General features: G+C 39.5%; 1 protein-coding gene across 5 annotated transcripts in view; it reads left to right on the top strand.

Moving 5' to 3' along the window:
- Positions 1–22,008, top strand: part of SPIRE1 (spire type actin nucleation factor 1) — a 168,376-nt gene that overhangs the window by 77,683 nt on the left and 68,685 nt on the right. For 4 of the 5 annotated variants that reach the window (XM_070778963.1, XM_019986687.2, XM_070778964.1 and 1 more), the window contains exons 3-4: positions 9,434–9,667; positions 17,987–18,112. In XM_070778963.1, the coding sequence (XP_070635064.1) occupies positions 9,434–9,667; positions 17,987–18,112 (360 nt within the window). Of the gene's footprint in view, positions 1–9,433; positions 9,668–17,986; positions 18,113–18,425; positions 18,483–22,008 lie in introns of all 5 variants that reach the window. The other variant, XM_070778962.1, reaches the window with a different exon arrangement.

The raw sequence follows: 22,008 nt of genomic DNA, 5'->3' as shown, positions 1-22,008 counted from the left end.
TATTCTTTCCATTGCAATGGTGAATGGAATTGTTTCCTTAATTTCTCTTTCTGTTTTCTCATTATTAGTGTATAGGAATGCAAGGTATTTCTGTGTGTTGATTTTATATCCTGCAACTTTAGTATAGTCATTGATTAGTTCTAGTAATTTTCTGGTGGACTCTTTAGGGTTTTCTATGTAGAGGATCATGTCATCTGCAAACAGTGAGAGTTTTACTTCTTCTTTTCCAATTTGGATTCCTTTTATTTCTTTTTCTGCTCTGATTGCTGTGGCCAAAACTTCCAAAACTATGTTGAATAGTAATGGTGAAAGTGGGCACCCTTGTCTCGTTCCCGACTTTAGAGGAAATGCTTTCAATTTTTCACCATTGAGGATAATGTTTGCTGTGGATTTGTCATATATAGCTTTTATTATGTTGAGGTATGTTCCTTCTATTCCTGCTTTCTGGAGAGTTTTTATCATAAATGGATGTTGAATTTTGTCAAAGGCTTTCTCTGCATCTATTGAGATAATCATATGGTTTTTATTTTTCAATTTGTTAATGTGGTGTATTACATTGATTGATTTGCGGATATTGAAGAATCCTTGCATCCCTGGGATAAAGCCCACTTGGTCATGGTGTATGATCTTTTTAATGTGTTGTTGGATTCTGATTGCTAGAATTTTGTTAAGGATTTTTGCATTTATGTTCATCAGTGATATTGGCCTGTAGTTTTCTTTTTTTGTGGGATCTTTGTCAGGTTTTGGTATTAGGGTGATGGTGGCCTCACAGAATGAGTTTGGAAGTTTACCTTCCTCTGCAATTTTCTGGAAGAGTTTGAGCAGGATAGGTGTTAGCTCTTCTCTAAATTTTTGGTAGAATTCAGCTGTGAAGCCGTCTGGACCGGGGCTTTTGTTTGCTGGAAGATTTTTGATTACAGTTTCAATTTCCATGCTTGTGATGGGTCTGTTAAGATTTTCTATTTCTTCCTGGTCGAGTTTTGGAAAGTTGTACTTTTCTAAGAATTTGTCCATTTCTTCCACGTTGTCCATTTTATTGGCATATAATTGTTGATAGTAGTCTCTTATGATCCTTTGTATTTCTGTGTTGTCTGTTGTGATCTCTCCATTTTTGTTTCTAGTTTTATTGATTTGAAATTTCTCCCTTTGTTTCTTGATGAGTCTGGCTAATGGTTTGTCAATTTTGTTTATCCTTTCAAAGAACCAGCTTTTGGCTTTGTTGATTTTTGCTATGGTCTCTTTTGTTTCTTTTGCATTTATTTCTGCCCTGATTTTTAAGATTTCTTTCCTTCTACTAACCCTGGGGTTCTTCATTTCTTCCTTTTCTAGTTGCTTTAGGTGTAGAGTTAGGTTATTTATTTGACTTTTTTCTTGTTTCTTGAGGTATGCCTGTATTGCTATGAACTTTCCCCTTAGCTAATATTGTTTTTTGAAGAGCAGAGTTTTTTCTTTTTTTAGCCTCACTGTGTGGATTGTGGAATCACAGTTCCCTGACCAGGGATCGAACCTGTGCCCCCTGCATTGGAAGTGTGAAGTGTTAACTGCAGGACCACCAGGGAAATCCAAAGAGCAGAGTTTTTATTTTATATGAAATCTAGCTTGTTAATTTTCTTCTTTTATGACGAATGAGGTCTTTTCTTCTTTTATGACAAATACATTTTTAAATTAGTTTCAGTTTTTCCAAAAGTCCTAGTAGAGTTTTGGTTGTGATTTTATTGACTTTTTGATCAACGTGAAAGAACTGACATTGTAACAATGTTTAGTCTTTCAATCATGAATTTGGTGTATGTCTCTGCTAGCTTTGATTTTTAATTTCTTTTAGCAATGTTTTATAGTTTTCAGTGTTGGGATGTTGCAAATTTTGATAAGCTGTGCCTTCTAGGGAGTTTGTCTATTCATCTGAAGCTATAAATGCATTAGTTGCTTCCCACAAATTTGTTAGTATGTTTTCATTATCATTAAATATTTTTAAATTGCCCTTGAGATTTCTTCTTTGACTCAAAAGTTTAGAAGTGTGCTATTTAATTTTTTAGTACTTAGTACTTTAGTATGAAATAACTTAGTATAAATTACTTTGTTAGCTGATTTCTGGTTTCATTTCATTGTCAGAAAACATAATTTTTGATATTTCAGTTTTGAAATTTCTTGAGACTTATTTTTTTTCAAACAGCATAGGCTTTGTCTTGGTGAACATTCCAGCTACACTTGAATGATTATTTTATAGTTTTGGATGCAATTAACAAACAGTCATATGTAAAAGTTGGATCAACAGAGCAGGCAAAGATGGTAAGGTTGAAAATAATCAACTCTGGTCAAAGGGCTCTGGGTCTGAAGAATAAGAGTACTGGTAGGATTTGTCAGACACAGGTGGGGAGTGACATGAGTAAAGAAAGGTAAGCAGAAGGAAAGTGAGCAAAGTTATCAGCTCATTGTGGGGTTGTGAACAGAAAAGTTCACTGGGCTCAGAATGTAAAAGGCTTAGAATAGCATGTTAATGAATTTATCACCTAGAAACTGCTTAGGAAGTAATATTGAATAGAACGATAACTCTCAGGCACGGATAAATGGACTTTTTTTTTTTTGCTGCTTTATAAAAGGAAAAAAGCATATCTAGATTTCATGGAAAGATTTTTTTTGAGGAGTGACCCCTTGTAGAGGTCTGACACTTCAAACAAAGGTCACTGTTGGTAATTGTGATCCCTTATCTTTGCATCTTCTTCAGTGTTTTCCTTTCTGTATTTTTCCCATCACCCTTTAAAATGCTTAAGACTTGAAGTCTTCAAAGAAAAAGTAATAGTAATAATAATAATAATAATAATAATAATAATAAAAACCCTACCTGTGCCCTGTCTTCCTCTCTAGCTGCTACCTTGCATTTCGCTCCTTTTCCTAAACATTTCTGTGTGTGCTGGGTACACATGGCACCGTTTGTTCACACAGTCTGGCCCTTGCTGAGGTCACCGTAGCTTCCTTCTGGAGGAATCCAGCGGTGTTCCCTAAGTCTCTTCTCCCCTCTAATCCACATTCCGTGCCAGGACCATGACCTCCTTTTGAAAGTTTTTTCTCGCTCTGATTTTTGTGACTTTCTACTTTCCTCCTTTCTTTCATACTCTTGCTCCTTTACAGTCTAGTCTCTTGATTTCTCATCCTCTGGCCAGTCATTAAATGTTTGGGTCTGCGTTTCTCTTGTAGTTTTTCTCCTTAGACTGTCCCATACACTTTCATGGGAACAACTGATCTTTTTATTTTCTCTATAGTTTTGCCTTTTCCAAAATATCATGTGGTTAGAATTTAGCCTTTTCAGATTGTCTTCTTTCAATTAGTAATCTACTTTAAAGTGTCCTCTATGTCTTTGTAGTTTGACAGCTCATTTCTCTATCTTTGAATAATAGTTGGTTGTATGGATTTATCATAGTTTATCCCTTCACATGTTGAAAAACATCTTGGTTGCCTCCAAGTTTTGACAGTTCTGAATAAAGTTACTTTAAACATTTGTGTAGGACTTCCTTGGTGGCTCAACAGTAAAGAATCCACCTGCTAATGCAGGGGACATTGGAGATGCAGGTTCGATCCCTGGGTCAGGAAGATCCCCTGAAGAAGAAAATGGAAACCCACTGTAGTATTCTTGCCTGGGAAATCCCATGGACAGAGGAACCTGGCAGGCTACACTTGATGGGATTGCAGAGTCAGACATGACTTAGTGACTAAACAACAAACATTTGTGTAGATTTTTGTGTGGATGTAAGTTTTCAGCTTGAGTAAATATCAAGGAGTGGAATTACTTGATTGTATGGTAGGAGTATGTTCGGCTGTGTGAGCAACTGCCAAAATGTCTTCTATGGTGGCTGAAGCATTGGCATTCCTACCAGCCATTGATGAGAATTCCTGCTGCCCCACATTCTCATCAGCATTTTATGATATCATTGTTTTGGATTTGACGAAGATCATGGCATCTGGTCCCATCACTTCATGGGAAATAGATGGGGAAACGATGGAAACAGTGTCAAACTTTATTTTGGGGGGCTCCCAAATCACTGCAGATGGTGACTGCAGCCATGAAATCAAAAGATGCTTACTCCTTGGAAGAAAAGTTATGACCAACCTAGATAGCATATTGAAAAGCAGAGACATTACTTTGCCAACAAAGGTCCGTCTAGTCAACACTATGGTTTTTTCAGTGGTCATGTATGGATATGAGAGTTGGGCTGAAGAAAACGGAGCGCTGAAGAATTGATGCTTTTGAACTGTGGTGTTGGAGAAGCCTCTTGAGAGTCCCTTGGACTGCAAGGAGATCCAACCAGTCCATTCTGAAGGAGATCAGCCCTAGGATTTCTTTGGAAGGAATGATGCTACAGGTGAAACTCCAGTACTTTGGCCACCTCATGGGAAGAGTTGACTCATTGGAAAAGACTCTGATGCTGGGAGAGATTGAGGGCAGGAGGAGAAGGAGATGACAGAGGATGAGATGGCTGGATGGCATCACTGACTCGATGGACGTGAGTCTGAGTGAACTCCAGGAGTTGGTGATGGACAGGGAGGCCTGGCGTGCTGCGACTCATGGGGTCGCAAAGTGTCGGACAAGACTGAGTGACTGAACTGAACTGAACTCAGTAGGTATATAGTGGGATCTTACCATTTTAATTTGTAAATCCCTGATGACATATGATTTTTTTTTACATTATTTTATATATTCTTTTCCATTATGATTTTTCACAAAATATTGAATACATTTCCCTGTGCTATATAGTAGGACTTGTTGTTTATCCATTCTATATATAATAGTTTGCATCGCTAACCCCAAACTCCAAATCCATTCTTCCCACTCTCTCCCTTGGCAACCACAAGTCTGTTCTCTATGGCTGTGAGTCTGTTTTGTAGATAAGTTCATCTGTGTTGTATTTCAGATTTCACATAGAAGTGATATCACACAGTATTTGTCTTTCTGACTTAACTGATTTAATATGACAATCTCCGAGTTCATCCATGTTGCTGCAAATGGCGTTATTTTGTTCTGTTTCATGGTTGAGTAGTATTGCATTGTATATCTGTACCACATCTTCATCCACTCATCTTTTGATGGACACTTAGGTTATTTCCATGTCTTGGCTGTTGTGAATAGTGTTTTATTGAAGATTGGGGTACATGTGTCTTTTTGAATTATAGTTTTGTCCAGATATATGCCCAGGAGTAGGGTTGCTGGGTCACTTGAAAACTCTATTTTTAGCTTTTTGAGGAATTTCCTGATAATTTTCATAGTGGCTACATCAACTTTCATTCCCACCAGCAGTGTAGGAGGATTCCCTTTTCTCCATACCCTCTTTAGCATTTGTTATTTGTACACTATTTAATGATGGCCATCTGAGAGGTGTTAAGTGGCGCCTCATAGTTATGATTTGCTTTTCTCTAATAATTAGTGATGTTGAGCATCTTTTCATGTGCCTTTTGGCTGTCTGTGTGTTTTCCTAGGAGAACTGTCTATGTAGGTTTTCTACCTGTTTTTCTATTGGGCTGTAAGTTATTTTATTGTTGAATTGTATGAGCTGTTTGTGTATTTTGGATATTAAGCCCTTGTTGGTCACGTCACTTGCAAATATTTTCTCCCAGTCTGTAGGCTGTCTTTTCATTCTGTTGATGATTTCCTTAGCTATACAAAAGCTTGTAAATTTGATTAGGTCCCACTTGTTAATTTTTGCTTTTATTTCTGTTGCCTTGGGAGAGTGACCTAAGAAAACATTGGTACAATTTATGATGACACATTATCTTGAGCATCATTTCACATTTTCGTTGCCATTTGTATATCTTCTTTGGTATATCTTCTATTCTGATCACTTGCCCATTTTCTAACTGGGTAATTTTTTTTTCAGGGGGTGGGGTCAGGTTAGATAGCTTGTGGGACTTGAGTTCCCTGACCAGGGAGTGAACCTGACTCATGGGAGTGAACCTGACTTATGGCAGTGAAAGTCCAGAATCCTAATGACTAGACCGCTAGGAAACTCCAGGAGTTATTTTCTGTTTGAGTTTTAAGGTTCTTTGTATATTTGGGATACCAGTCCATTATCACACATATGTTTGGCACATATTTTCTTCCAGCTGTGGCTTGTTGTTTTATTCTTTGAACAGTGCCTTTCATGCAGCAGAATTTGTTAATTATAATGAAGTCTAACATACCAATTTTTTTCTTTCATGGATCATTCCTTGTATCTTTAAAAAAATCATCAAACCCAAAGTCAACTAGATTTTCTCCTATGTTATCTTCTCATTCAATACTTTTGTATTTTACTTGTGACTTTGTGAAAGGTGTAAGGCCTGAGTCTAGACTCATATTTTTGCATGTGGATGTTGTTGCTCCAGCACCGTTTGAAAAGCCTGTTCTTTTAAATTGCCTTTACTCCTTTGTCAGTGCTCCGTTGAGTATCCTTGGGAGTCTGTTTTGGGCTCTGTATGCTGTTCCATAAATCTCATTGTCTGTTCTTTTGCTAGTACCACCCTGTCTTGATAACTGTGGCATGATATATTTTAAAAATACTGAAAAGACCCTGATGCTGGGAAAGATTGAAGGCGGGAGGAGAAGGGGATGACAGAGGATGAGATGGTTGGATGGCATCACTGACTCAGTGGACATGAGTTTGAGTAGGCTCTGGGAGTTGGTGATGGACAGTGAAGCCTGATATGCTGCAGTCCATGGGGTTGCAAAGAGTCAGACATGATTGAGTGACTGAACTGACTGACTGAACTTTAAAAATACCTTACTGCCCCACTTCCCAAAACCCTTCAGTGGCCCGCTATTACTTGATGAAGATTCAGGCTTCCCTGGTAGCTCACATGGTAGAGTCTGCCTGCGGTGCGGGTGACCCAGGTTCAATCCCTAGGTGGGGAAGATCCCCTGGAGAAGGAAACGGCAACCCACTCCAGTATTCTTGCCTGGAAAATCCCAGGGATGGAGGAGCCTGGCAGGCTACAGTCCAGGGGGTCACAAAGAGTTGGACACGACTGAGGGACTTCACTTGCACTTTCCTTTCAGACCTGTCAGGTAGCCTTTGAGGCCTCAATGTGATTTGTGAATATATTCCCACCTCACAAAACTCATCCTAACTGTCCTCTTGTCATTAGAAGTAAACACTTTGTTTTTTCTTCAGTCACTCATTCCATGCTCTTTCTTATCTCTAGGTCTTCATACTCACTGTTTTCCTATCTTTGGAATTCTTTTCTAACCCCCTTCTTCTTGTGGTTAACTCTACTTAAATTCATTTTCTTAACAAAGGCTTCCCTGATTTTTGGACTAGTTAGGGCTCCCTATTAAATTATGCTCTCATAACACCCTTCCCTTCTTTATTATAATGTATAGCATAGTCATTTAGCTTATTAATTATCTGTTTTCCCTAGGACAAAACCTTTATGAAGGCCACAGGTCTCTTCTCCTCATCTGTTTCTTTGTTGGCACATACACTTGATTCTTAGTAAATATCTGTGGACTGAATTCATGAGTGAAAGGAAGGGTGCTTAGTATAGTGGATATTAGCTAGATTAATAGAAAAGTATGCTTTGGGGGGATAAATTTTACTAGATAAGAGAGTACTACAGTTAGTATTTAGATATTGCAGCAAGAAAGTGTAGTAAGTCTTTTATAGTATTTTTGTGAACAAGATGGAGAAATGTCAGGTTGATATTTATACAGGTAGATTATAATCAGTGTCAACATGGAAAAAACGTCTCTAATTTTCTCAAGGGGTTGTTAGTTGGAGCTCTCCTACTTAATACTTAAATCACTTTTGGACATGACTTAGCTACTGAACAACCACCACAAGTTTTGGAAAATGAATTTCTAAAATTAGTATAAGTAAGTATATATGTAGGCAAGTTGATGTGTCCAGGTACTTTTATGTTTCAGTTGTCTTTTGAGTGCTTGTCTGTTATCACCAGCTCCAGGCTGTGTAGAACTAGGTAGATGCTTCTCTAGCACAAGGCTAGAAGTTTCTGGAATCTGTGAAAGTGATGAGTCAGCTACTATACATGTCAGTCTAATAATGCCCAGCCTTGTTATGTTGTGTTTCTGAGAGGTTGGATTACATATAGTACTGTGTCATGGTTCAGGTTTAAATCAGGAAAGGTAATAGATTTGGGACATTGAAACCAGGTGCACGTAGTTTATCCTGGAGCTGGGAGACCCTGCAGAATGTTTTAGGACATCCTTTCCAAGGCCCTGACTGCAAACAGAAAAGAAGCACAAAGCCTGGTGGACTCTGGATTTTGAAGGCACATATTCCTCGAAGTGTGTTGTATTACTCTAGCCCATTTACTGAAGGACCCAGAAAGCTGCTAGTTCTGAGTAGGACCCGGGACAGGGAGAGCTCCTCCACAAATGCAGCTGCCAGGCTGGCTCCTCTGCTGCACGGGCCACCTGACCCCGCAGATGTGTCGGTGCTTGCGGTGTCAGTGGCAGAGAGGGCTACAGTCTGAGCCTTGGGCAGCCCTGCGGGTGAGTCGCAGTGCAGGCCCTAGGGTTCTGGAGCAGAGCCCTGCAGCTCTTTGTGGAGAGCTCCTTTACTTTTGGTAGCTCTAGATCTGATGCTGGGCCACAGTCAATACTGAACACTCAATGGTGGGCCACCAGTTTACCTGAGTCCTGAGCGGCCCATCATAAACTGGGGGTTATTGACCCTTCTAGCCATGAGTTTGGGTTTGTACAGAGGCATCCCATCATCCAATGGAAGCATTTTGCACGTGCTTGGCCCAGGTTGGCCCTGGAGGCATCACCAAGTGCGTGCTGCTGAGCCACTCTGTCTTTCCAGCCTGTACCTGTTGCCTTGGGGGAGTTCTCCAATCAGTTGACAGAAGACTCCAGCCTGATTTACAGATGGTTCCGCCTGATGCGCAGGCAGCACCTTAAGGTGGAAGTTGCAGCACTGCCAGCCCCTGTCAGAAGGACATGGCTGTAAATAGATTTGTTTGTTTAAGCTTAAGTTAGCTGCTACCAGTCACTGAGTTTTCAGTCTCAGATCCTTGATATGTCTATGAAATCCCTAATTAGATAAGTGTTGTCATAACAGTTTTGAATGGATATGTTTTTCGGTAACTCTGTCTATTCTGAAAAAATATGGTTTGAAAATATGGAAAATCAACCTGGTTGGTATTGCTGGTATTTTATATAAATGGAAAATATAGATTCTAGTGTTTAACATAAATCTAAGAAAACATGAAAAGACTTTGTGTATGTGTTACATACTGGTTTGAAGAAATTATACAAATAATTTCCATCTGAGATTTTTTAAAAAAACACAGGTGAGACTTCTTAAGCTTCTCAAATTTAATGTGTCACATTTCTGAAATGGAATAGATTAGACGTAGCTTAAATATCGTACTGAATATTTTATGCCTTACAGTTCTATAAAGCTGTTCAGTTGTCTCTATTAACCGCCTTCCTTAATGTTCCTAGGTTATAGAATCTTTGGGAATTATTATTTATAAGGCACTGGACTATGGCTTGAAGGAGAATGAAGAAAGGGAGTTAAGCCCACCACTGGAGCAGCTCATTGATCGCATGGCCAACACGGTAGAGGCTGACGGCAGCAATGACGAGGGCTACGAGGCTGCGGATGAGGGTCTGGAGGAGGATGATGACGTAAAGAGGAAGGTCTCAGCCATCCGGTCCTATAAAGATGTCATGAAGGTAAAGTTTACAGCAGTATCTCTTTCTTTCAAGAGTTGTTATTTCACTTTAAAAAATTGATTAGCATTTGATAATAGTTCCTAGACTTTCAGCTTTCAATGAAATACATTGTTGTTGTTATTTACTCACTAAGTTGTCTTCAGCTCTTTGCAGCCCCATGGACTGCAGCATGCCAGGCTTCCTTGTCCTTCACCATGTCCCAGAGTTTGCTCAGTTTCATGTCCTTAATGAAATGCATAAGGGTGTTCTAATTTCATTCTTTTACATGTAGCTGTCTAGTTTTCCTCCTACCATTTATTGAAGAGGCTGTTTTTTCTCCATGGTGTATTCTTGCCTCCTTTGTCATAGATTAGTTGACCATAGGTGTGTGAGTTTGCCTCTGGGCTTTCTTTCCTGTTCCACTGATGTGTGTCTGTTTTTGTGCCAGTGTCCTACTGTTTCGATTACTGTAGCTTTGTAGTACAGTCAAAGCTCCTGAAATCAAGGAGCCTAATTCCTCTAGCTCTGTCTTTGTTGCTTTTCTTTTTTTCTCCCCACAAAATCGCTGTGGCTTTTTGGGGCCTTTTGTGTTTCCATACAGATATTAAAATTTTTTGTTCTAGTTCTGAAAAAGTGAAGTGAAAATCTCTCAGTCGTGTCCAACTCTCTGCGACCCTGTGGATTATACAGCCCATGGAATTCTCCAGGCCATAATACTGGAGTGGGTAGCCTTTCTCTTCTTCAGTGGATCTTCCCAACCCAGGGATCGAACCCAGGTCTTCCATATTGCAGGCGGATTCTTTACCAACTGAACTACCAGGAAAGTTCTGAAAAAGGCTATTGGTAATTTCATGGGGATTACATTGAATCTATAGATTAGAACAGTCTTTAATACCATACATAGCAACAAACTCAAACTGGATTAAAGACCTAAATGTAAGTCTGGGTACTATAAAACTTTTCAAGGAAAACATAGGCAGAATACTCTCTGCCTGTCTTTTTGCTCCACCTCCTAGAGTAATGAAAATAAAAATGAACTGTGGATATATTTGAGATAATCAGGAAAATTTGACCTTTTACTCTATAGTTGACGATATTAGGAATTATTCATATTTTTAGATATTATAATAGAATTGTGAGTATATTTTTTAAAAACTCATTTAATGAGTGTATGCTGAAATATCTACATGTGAAATTCAGATGTCTGAAATTTGCTATAAAATTATCCTGGAGGGTGAGGCTTAAGTGGATGAGGATGTAGATAAAGTAAGATGGCCATGAATTGGTCATTGCTAAATTGGGTGATGGATGGTAATTCATTATACTGTCCACCTCATTTTGTGCATGTTCAAATTTTTCCACACAGTAATACTATTAGAAATTTTTCAAAGAGGTCAGTTTTTTAAGCTCAGATATAATTGATGTATAACATTATATTAGTTTCAACTGTACAAGGTAATGATTCCTTGTTTGTATAAATTGCAAAATGATCACCACAATAAGTTAACATCCATCACTACACATGATTACAGATTTTTTGCTTGTGATGAGAACTTTTAAGCTCTATCTTTCAGCAACTTTCAAATATTCGGTACAGTATTGTTAACCTTAGTTGCCATGCTGTACATTACATTCCTAGGACTGACTGACTTTATAACTGGAAGTTTGTACCTTTTGACTACCTTCAGCTATTCCACTCTGTACCCCCCAAGCCCCAATCACTGGCATCACCAGTCTGTTCTCTGTACAAGGAGATGATTTTTAAAATGAAATGTTACATAGATACAAGGAGATGTGTATCACAGCATTAATTATACTGTTTTGAAACTGGAAATAAATGACTTCCAGAAAAATGGTATATCAGCTCATAGATTATCATATGGTCTTTAAAATTATAATCATGTAGGTTAAGTAGCAGTGTGGGAAATTTTTAATAAATGGAGAAAAGACCACAAAGTTCTGCATGTACTGACTGGTGTATATATAAAGGAAAGACTGTGTACGCAGACATAGAGAACAAACCTGTGGACACAAGTCTGTAGAATTTCCACTCCTCCACAAGCGTCACTTGTTTGGTAACTGTAGAGGTCATTTGGGGCATGCTGCCTGTATGCTGTGTTCTGAGTGTTTCATCACTTGAAGAATATTGCTTCTTTTAGTGTAAGAACATTACTTCCTTTAGTGTAACTCATTCTGTAGTTAGACTGCCTGGGTTCACTTCCAATTCTGCTGGCTAGGTGTATGGCTTAGGTAAATCCTTAGCTATTGTAAATCTCTATTTCTTAATCTCTAAATTGGGTTGACATAAGAATTAGATGTGCTGATGCATATAAACACAAAAGAATAAAATAATTATCAGGTAATTCATTGAAACTGAAATAATCACTGGGGTTATTTTTCCTCTAAGGGATTATTTCTCATCTGTCTCAGTAGAAACTTCATGAAATTTCATTGGCTTTAAAAAAAAATTTTTTTGTACATTAAAAAATTGTGGTAAAATACACATAACAAAGTTTACAATTCACAATTTAGTGCTATTAAATAATTCACGATACTATCCAGCTATCAGCACTATCTCAGTCCAAAGCCTATTCTTTATCCCAGATGGAAACCTATCCCTTCTCCTTCAGCCCATGGCAGCCACTGATCAGCTTTCTGTCTCTGTGGATTTATGTATTCTGGTATTTCATATAAATGGAATCATATGGTATATGACTTTTGGTGTCTAGCTTCTTGGACTGAGTGTAATGTTTTTAAGGTTCACCCGTGTCGTAGCATGTGTCAGTACCTTTTTCCTTTTTGTGGGTTAATAAGATTCCATTTTGTGAATATACCACAGTTTGTTTATCCACTCCTCAGCTAGGAATATTTGAATTGTTTTCACCTTTTTTTTTGGCTGCTGTGAATGGTGCTGGTATGAACATTTGTGTTTCAGTTTTTGTTTGAATACCTACTTTAAATTCTTTTGGAAATACACCTCAGGAACGGAATTGCTGGATCACATGGTAATTCTGTCTTTAACTTTTTGAAAAACCATCAAGCTATTTTCCACAGTGGCCTCACCATTTTCATTTCTACTAGCAATATACAAGGGTTCCAATTTCTCCACATTCTTGCTAACACTTACTTTCCATTTTCTCTTTGCTTTTATAGCCATCCTAGTGGATGTGAGTGGTATCTAATTGTGGTTTTGATTTGCATTTTCTTAATGACTCATGATGGTGAGCATCTTTTTATTTGCTTTTTGGCCATTTGTCTATCTTCTTTGGAAGAATGTCTATTCAGGTCCGTTTTTAAATTAGGTTGTTTATCTTTTGTTGAGTTTAAGAGTTCTTTATGCATTCTGAATAGTAGATCCTTATTAGATATATGATTTGCAAATATTTTCTCTGATTCTGTGGATTGTCTTTTCATGCTCTTGATAGAATCCTTTGATGTACAGTTTTTTTTTTAATTAGAGGATAATTGTTTTCACAAAGTAGTATTGGTTCCTGCTCTACAATAACGTGAATCAGCCAGAAGTATACATATATCCAGGTTAGGCATTACTCTGCCAACGAAGGTCCATATAGTCAAGGCCATGGTCTTCCCAGTGGTCACATACGGTTGTGAGAGCTGGACTGTAAAGAAGGCAGAACACCAAAGAATTGATGCCTTCGAACTGTGGTGCTGGAGAACACTTTTGAAAGTCTCTTGGACAGCAAGGAGATCAAACCAGTGAATATTAAGGGAGATCAACCCTGAATATTCACTGGAGGGACTGATGCTGAAGCTGAAGTTCCAGTATTTTGGTCCCTGATGTGAACAGATGACTCATTGGAAAAGTCCCTGATGCTGGGAAAGAGCAAGGGCAGAAGGATAAGAGGGCATCAGAGGATGAGATGGCTGGACGGTATCACTGATGCAGTGAACATGAACTTGGGCAAATTCTGGGAGATGGTGAGGGACAGGGAAGCCTGGCATGCTGCAGTCCATGGGGTTGCAAAAAGTTGGACCTGACTGGGCAACTGAACAGCATACATATATCCCCTCCTTCTTGAACCTCCCCACCTCTTCCCACCCCTCTAGGTTGTCATAGAGCACTGAGTTGAGTCCCTCTGGTACATAACAAGTTCCCAATAGCTGTTTTACATAGGATAATATAAATGTTTCTGTGCTGTTCTCTCAATCCATCCCACCCTCTCCTTCCCCCACTGTGTCTACAAGTCTGTTCTCTATGTCTGTGTCTCTACTGCTGTCCTGCAGATAGATTCATCTGTACCGTTTTTCTAGATTCCACACACACACATAGATATATATATATGTCAATATACAATATTTGTTTTTCTGACTTACTCCACTCTGTGTGCAGTCTCTAGGTTAATACACCTCAGTTAACCTGCCTCAAATTCATTCCTTTTTATGGCCAGGTAATATTCAATTGTATGTATGCACCACAACTTCTTTATCCATTCATCTGTTGATGGACATTTAGGTCACTTCCATGTCCTGGCTATTGTATATAGAGCTGCAGGGAACGTTGGGATACATGTGTCTTTTTGAATTTTGATTTTCTCAGGGTATGTGCTCAGTAGTGGGATTGCTGGGTCATATGGTAGTTTTATTCCTAGCTTTTTAAGGAATCTCCATACTGTTCTCTATAGTAGCTGTACGAATTTACATTCCCACCAATAGTGCAAGAGGGTTCCCTTTTCTCTCCAGCATTTATTGTTTGTAGATTTTTTGATGATGGCATTTTTGACTAGTGTACAATTTTCACTTTGAAGTCTAATCATTTACAGCCGTACCTTGGGGGTATTGCAGGTTTAGCTCGAGACCATTGCAACAAAGCAAAGGTTGCAGTAAAGTGAGTTACGTGAATATTTTGGTTTCCCATTGCATATAAAAGTTAGGTTTATACTATACTATAGTCTATTATGGGAGAAGGCAATGGCACCCCACTCCAGTACTGTTGCCCGGAAAATCCATGGATGGAGGAGCCTGGTAGACTGCAGTCCATGGGGTCGCTAAGAGTCAGACACGACTGAGTGACTTCACTTTCACTTTCCACTTTCATGCCTTGGAGAAGGAAATGGCAACCCACTCCAGTGTTCTTGCCTGGAGAATCCCATGGACGGAGAAGCCTGGTAGGCTGCAGTACATGGGGTCGCACAGAGTCGGACACAACTGAAGCGACTTGGCAGCGGCAGCATAGTCTATTTTAAAGTGTATAATAGCATTATATCTAAAAAACAATATATACTTTAAAATGTAAAACAAAATACCAGTTACAATAGTAACAGCAAAGATCACTGATCACATTACCACAACAAATAATAATAAAATAGTAAAAATAAAATAATAATAAAATAAAGTAAATCATAAAATAATGATAAGAAAAAGTTTGAAATATTGCAAGAATTATTAAAATGTGCCACAGAGACAAGTAGTGAACAAGTGCTGCTGGAATAATAGCACTGATAAACTTGCCTAATGCACAGGGTCACTACAAACCTTTAGTTTGTAAAAAACACACTATCTGCAATGCATAATATAGTGCTATAGTAAAGTAAGATATGCTGTATCTAGTGCTTTTGGTATCATGTCTTAAAAACTGCTACTAAGTTCATGACCATGAAGGTTCACCCCTATGAAGGTTCACTTCACCTTTGAAGAGTTTGAGTTTTGACTCTTAAATGTAGGTCACTGATCCATTTTGAGTTAATATTTCATAATGTATGGTGTGACGTAGGGGTACAACTTTTTTTTTTTCCCCCATGTGGATATCCACTTTTCCAAGCATCATTTGTTGAAGAGACTATTCTTTCCCTCCATAATGGTCTGGGCACTTTCATCAAAAATCAATCAACCATAGATATATGGGTTTATTTCTGGACTCTCAGTTCTGTGTCATTAATCTATGTTTGTTGTTCTGCAAGCACCACTTTGTTTTGATTACTATAACTTTGAGGTAAGTTTTAAAATTTGGAAGCTGGAGTCTCTAGCTCTCTTCAAGATTGTGTCAGCTATTTGGGGCCCTTGCAATTTCACGTGAATTTTAGGATCAGCTTTTCTATTTCTTCAAAAAGGCCTTTGGGATTTAGTTAGGAATTGCATTCAATCTGTAGATCATTTTGTATAGTATTATTATCTTAACTCAAGAGAAGACTCTTGAGAGTTTCTTGGACTGCAAGGAGAGCAAACCAGTCAATCCTAAAGGAAATCAACCCTGAATATTTATTGGAAGGACTGATGCTGAAGCTGAAGCTCCAGTATTTTAGCCACCTGATGCAAAGAGCCCATTCATTGGAAAAGACCCTGATGCTTGAAAAGATTGAAGGCAGGAGGAGAAGGGGACGACAGAGGATGAGATGGTTGGATGGCATCACCAACTCAATGGACATGAGTTTGAGCAAGCTCTGGGAAATGGTGGACAGAGAAGCCTAGAGTGCTGCAGTCCATGAGAGAAGAGTCGGACACGACTGAGTGACTGAACAACAACCATCTTAACAATATTAAGCCTTCCAACCCATGAATACAGGATGTCTGTCCATTTTTTTGTCTTCTTTAATTTCTGTCAGCAATACTTTATAGTTTTCAGTGTGTAAGTCTCACACCTCCTTGGTTAAATTTATTCCTTAGTATAATTATTATTTTTTTTACTATTGAAAAAATGGAAATAGAATGTTTTTGTGTTGATCATGTATCCCCCAACTTTGCTAAAATTTCTTAGTGCTAATAATTTTTGTGGATTATTTACATATACAGTTATATCATATACAGTAAAAAGATTTTAGACTTTTACACCAGGTTTTCTAAGTTGCAGGGCACAACCTGATAGTGGGTTGTGAAATCAGTTGATTGTTTAAGTTTCATTTTGTAAAATGTTTGTGTATAAAACATACACTTATGCATATGTTTGAATCCTTATGCATAGTAAGGATGCATAAGTAAGAAATCCATAGCATTTCTTACTATGAATTACAGTAAAAAATGTTATGCCATATTTCACAGCATGTAATTGGAGTATAAAATTGTGGAACTAGTGAAAGATGGAAGTCCTAACAGTTGCCTTTCATCACCTTGGAAATGATAATTTTATGTGAGAAGCTCTTTTCTGCATATAAAAATAATTGAGCAGAAAATACACTCTGTTCATTGGTTGCTCTGTGAATAATTAAACTTGTGCGATTTTGCTCTCATGCTCCCATTGCATCAGTTCTTAGCCTGTTTGTGAAGAAGGTTTGTTTCTGACATACTTGCTGAAATATTTTCCTGAGAATGTATTTTATTAAAGATAGTAATATATTAAATTGCATACAATACTTATTACAAATGAAAAATAACAGAAAGCCACATTATGAAGGATATTACAAGCTACAAAGATATCTCTTACTCTCCAAAAGATACAAGTTACTAAATAAATATATATTAATGTCAAGCATATGGTAAAGAATAAGGGAGAACTTACAATTTTTAATGCAAATACATTAAAACATAACTACTGTACACAGATGCAAAATTATTATAGAAAGATAAAATCATCCTAATGCATTATAGTCTTGACAGGACGTGCCTTACAATATAGTAAATTGTTTGATTTTTCTAAATTGCTGTGCATGGCATTAAATTGCATCTTTGACCCAGAAGTAGTTACGGGCTGTGTACTGTTGATGACATCAGGACTGGAGGTGTCACAGTTGCCCTCCACCCTCTTTCCACCACTGCCCATCTAATGATGAGGCATCTTCCCAGTAGTCCACATGTCTTCTTGGCATTCTTACTACCAAATTATACAACTCCGCGTGTTTTGGCATGAGCTTGGGCTTCAGAATCAAGTATGACTGTGTTGAATCCTCCTCCCTTACGTTAACTTTATGACCGTGGACAAGTCACTAGCTTCCTCTGAAGCCTCAGTTTCATTGCTGTAAAGTGGTGCTAATTCAGGGCTACATGGAAGAGTAAATGATGTTATGCTGTGTATATAATATGCAAATATAGGACCTGGTGTGGTAAATAATAAATGGTAGCTATTAAAATACCTGAGTTATTATCAGTACTCTGTAAGAGGTCATCCCTCTTCTACTCCCAGGCCACACTTTTACACATGTGCTGTCATTGTCAAGTAGAAGCTAATTCTGGAAGCTCACCTGTGCTGGGGGATTGTTAGTCACAAACCTCTTTCTGTATAATTGTGTGGACTTCCCTGGTGGTCTTGTTGTGCATTCAGCTTTGGGTCATGGTAATCATGGGGTTGCCTTGCCATGTGATATGAAAATGGGCACTACCAGGTTTGTCTGCATTTCAGGTACCTTAAAACCACAGATAATAAGCAGGCACCATTGTTTTCCTCTTCTGTAGTTGTGTGCTGCTCATCTCCCGACTGAAGCAGAGGCACCAAATCATTACCAGGCAGTATGTCGTGCACTGTTTGCAGAGACGATGGAGCTGCATACATTTCTGACCAAAATCAAGAGTGCGAAGGAGGTGAGTGCTGCTGCTCCCTATTTCGGGCATTGTGAAAGACAGACCTGATTTCCAACATTGCCCATCATGTCATTTAAAGTATTTATCTCTATCCTTCTGATGAGTGCTGAAAATTATTCAGGAAAGAAGCAACTTAGGCAAAATGAAATCTGTTCCTTAAAATGTTACCATGTGAATCCATGTGATAAAACAGATTTTCATAAAGCTTCCTTACAAATGGAAAATAAATATTGCTGAACTGGTTGAATCAGTTTCCCATATGACTTGATTTTTTTTTTTAACTCTTTCTGCCTCTCTTTTTTCCATTTTAAAGCATGTTAGCGTGTCTTTGAGGAAGGGATACGGACTCGGAAAGGAAGATGCACTTCTGGTAATTTAACTTACATAGTAGATGTGATTAGATATTTAATGCAGGAGATGTGAATTAAGATAATCCAGAGTCTCATGTTAGCTATTTTATTATTTATCATTGTCTATAAGTTAAAAATACTATGTGTGGAGTCCAGAGAGAATCACACTCGTTTATTTACAAGGTGAATTGCCATATTTTACATCCCACAGACACAGTTGTGAAGATTCTTGAGGTCTGGGTAAGGCATCTGGCACATAGTAAGAGCTTAGTATATGATCAGTGGTAGTTATCGTTTCTTTTGTGACTAAAGTATGGAGTTTATCTGAGACACTAGTTTAAAACTCACAATGACACACAGCTTGGGGAGAGACACATATGAGATTTGTAAGGGAAGAAGGACAATACTAACTTGTATTAAAGTGAGACTCCTTAGCTGTGCTAATACGGAAGATTCAGGTGTCTGAGCCAGATTACTCTTCGTAAATCACCCTGAATGGATCTGTTTTGTTAATATATTTGTGAATGAGAGCTCCAAGCATTCTTATTTAGGTCTAACCAGGATTCTGCTTATAATTTGTCTTTTTTTGATAAGCTAATGAAAAGTTATATCTGTTTTTCTAGGAATTTATAGAATTGGACCCAAGGGGAAAGTCTTTAACAGGGTGGAAAGGGTGAACTGCATGTTGTTTGAAGAATAAATATAAACATGTCTCATGGGCTAGCTTTTCCTCCTGGAGAGGACCAGAGGACAGAGGGTCTGAGGGCACACCCGAAAGACAGCCTCAATTAAGGTTTGGTGAATAATAGGTTTTCTAGAAAGATCACTTTTGGTAATTATCTTCCCCAGCTTGGTGGAATTGAGATAGTCTTCTTCAGAGAGGCTCCTGTTATTTTCAGAGTGCGAGTAGAGTCCTGTGCAGTTAGGGTCAAGTAAATGAGTTTGTAGAATCCTCCCAACACAGATGTTCTTAGGAATCATTTCTGAATTAAAGAACAGTATTAATAAATATTTTTTCTATTCCAGTGAGCATAAACAATTGTGTTTCTTTTTTACTCTTGATGAAAACTTTGTTTTGCCAAACAAATTCTCAGAGATTTTTTTTTTTAAGTAAAAGTCTGTTTAAAGAGACATGTCACAAATGGAGTAAAAGAACACGAGTGTTTGGGACCATTAGTGGCTTTGATGCCTGTAGAGACTGGCCAGGCCCTGGTAAAGGTTGGGGACCTTGGGTCAGGGTTTTGGCTTTATGTCCCACTGTCACCTCCAGCAGCACCTGATGTCTGGGTCATTATAGATACTGGTTCTGTCCAGTTTGATCATCTCCTGCTCTGGTTCCTTACTTTGCTGATCTCTTCTCAGCTTTTTCCATCCTTCTTTCTAGAAACTATGTTCCATGTTTAGAAAGATCTCCTCTGAACCTCAGTCTCCTCTGAGGACTCCTGCTCCCCCAGGCAGTGCTTTCTCTGCTTCTTCTGTGCGAGGCTGCTCTGCCCTCATGGCTGCACGTCCTCAGACTGGGTGGATGGGTGATGTTCTCGGTCTGCTGCTTCTTAATCAGGACTCCTCACACTTGTACCAGAACCCCACACCATCCACTTCTGCTACTCTTGAGCCCATTGACACTGTCATCTGCCATCATCTCGACTGATTTGTTTGATGAAGAGCAACTCTGGCTGTGTATCCTTGACCCTCCTCTACCTCAGCACTCTGCATTCCTGAACATACCTTTGAAAGTGAAAGTCACTCGAGTCGTTTCCAACTTTCTGCCACTCCATGGACTGTACAGTCTGTGAAATTCTCCAGGCCAGAATACTGGAGTGGGTAGCCTTTCCCTTCTCTAGGATATCTTCCCAACCCAGGGATCGAACCCAGGTCTCCTGTATTGAGGGCAGATTCTTTACCAGCTGAGCCCCAAGGGAAGCCCGAACATACCTTTGTCCTCATGATAACCTGCTATCATTCTATCTTGGAAATCACCCCTGATGCAGCTCTGTCCTTTGAACTCATCCCTCACTGCCAGCTGAACTGGTCTTGTCTCTTGACCCCCCTACGCCTTTTCTTCCAGTTTATCAGCCCTTCCTGGATTCACTCTGTGTCCTCTGTGGATGAGAGTCTGTTTATCAAGAGTTCAGTCCACATGTGCAACCTGGAGTATTCCAGTAGCTGCCTGCTGGCCTGATCACTGTGAATCCATCCAGTTCAGCTTCCGCTGTGTCTGGGAGTGATTCCTGCAGATCACAGATCTGACCTGAGGGGTCTGACTCCAGGCCCAGGCCTCCGTGTGGTTTTCCAGGCCTGAGCCGAGGCCTGCTTTCCCTGGCAGGCCACCCTCCCTGCACAGGACTTGGGTGCTGCACTCTGGTTTTTTGAAGGGAACAGTGAGGACTCAGGCGCTCTGCCCATGGCTATTCATGTGCACCTGCCCTCATCGTCCAGTGCCTCTACACCAAGAGCCTCGGCTGAGGCACTTCCCTCCCCTCTTTCCCTCCCAGCAGCCCAGGGCATGACGTGTTTGCAGTGAGGAAGCCCCCGACCTGCACTCCCCATCATCTGACCATACTGGTGCCATCTTGGGAGGACATGAAGCAGGGGAGCAAAATACCCTTGTTGGCTTCTTGGCTGCTCGGATGCAGAGGAGAGTAAGGGCCAGTTGCCACTTTCAGTTTGGCTGGCCCTTCTGACCGTTGGACACCTGGCAGCTTGACACAGGCAATTTGCTTCCTAGAAGGCAGTGGCACCCCACTCCAGTACACTTGCCTGGAAAATCCCATGGATGGAGGAGCCTGGTGGGCTGCAGTCCATGGGGTCGCTAGGAGCTGGACACGACTGAGCAACTTCACTTTCTCTTTTCACTTTCATGCATTGGAGAAGGAAATGGCAACCCACTCCAGTGTTCTTGCCTGGAGAATCCCAGGGACGGGGGAGCCTGGTGTGCTGCCATCTCTGGGGTCACACAGAGTCGGACACGACTGAAGTGACTTAGCATAGCATAACGTGATTCCAATTGCCTGGAGGGTGAAATGAAACTCCACTGTGTTGCCTGTGAGGCCTTCTTGGCATTTCACTTACTCATGTTTTATTCTCCTTTTCAACTCTCCCTTTGTTGCATTTTTGTGCTATCTAGTCAGAATTACTTAGTTTCTTTTTTTTTTTTTTAACTTAGTTTCTGAATGTGCTGTGCTTGCTATATGTCTGAGACCCCAGTATAATACTTCATGCTTTCTGTCTGGATTTCTCTCCCTGCCTTGTCTTCTTGGTGGTCTCCTGTTGACCCATCTAAACCCTGCTCATGTGTCATCTCCCTCCACCCTTCACTTCCTCTGTGTCCTGTACTCCCCACACTTCTCATGCTTCCCTAGGAGTTCTTATGTCTTTGAGCTCTTTCTCCATAGCTGGGCTGGACACTTCTTGAGACAAATGACTGTGCTTTAAGTCATCTTCCTGTTAATGACTCACTGAGTGTTTGCACGCAGGAAACACTCTGGAAATGTTAGTTGAACTGAAATAATTTATGCATTGTATCTGTGTTTTTTTAGAATATCA

This window comes from Bos indicus, chromosome 24 (assembly GCF_029378745.1).
Source record: "Bos indicus isolate NIAB-ARS_2022 breed Sahiwal x Tharparkar chromosome 24, NIAB-ARS_B.indTharparkar_mat_pri_1.0, whole genome shotgun sequence".
Taxonomy (NCBI): domain Eukaryota; kingdom Metazoa; phylum Chordata; class Mammalia; order Artiodactyla; family Bovidae; genus Bos; species Bos indicus.
The sequence above is the reverse complement of the archived record's forward strand: the minus strand, read 5'-3'. Positions and strand labels throughout refer to the sequence as shown.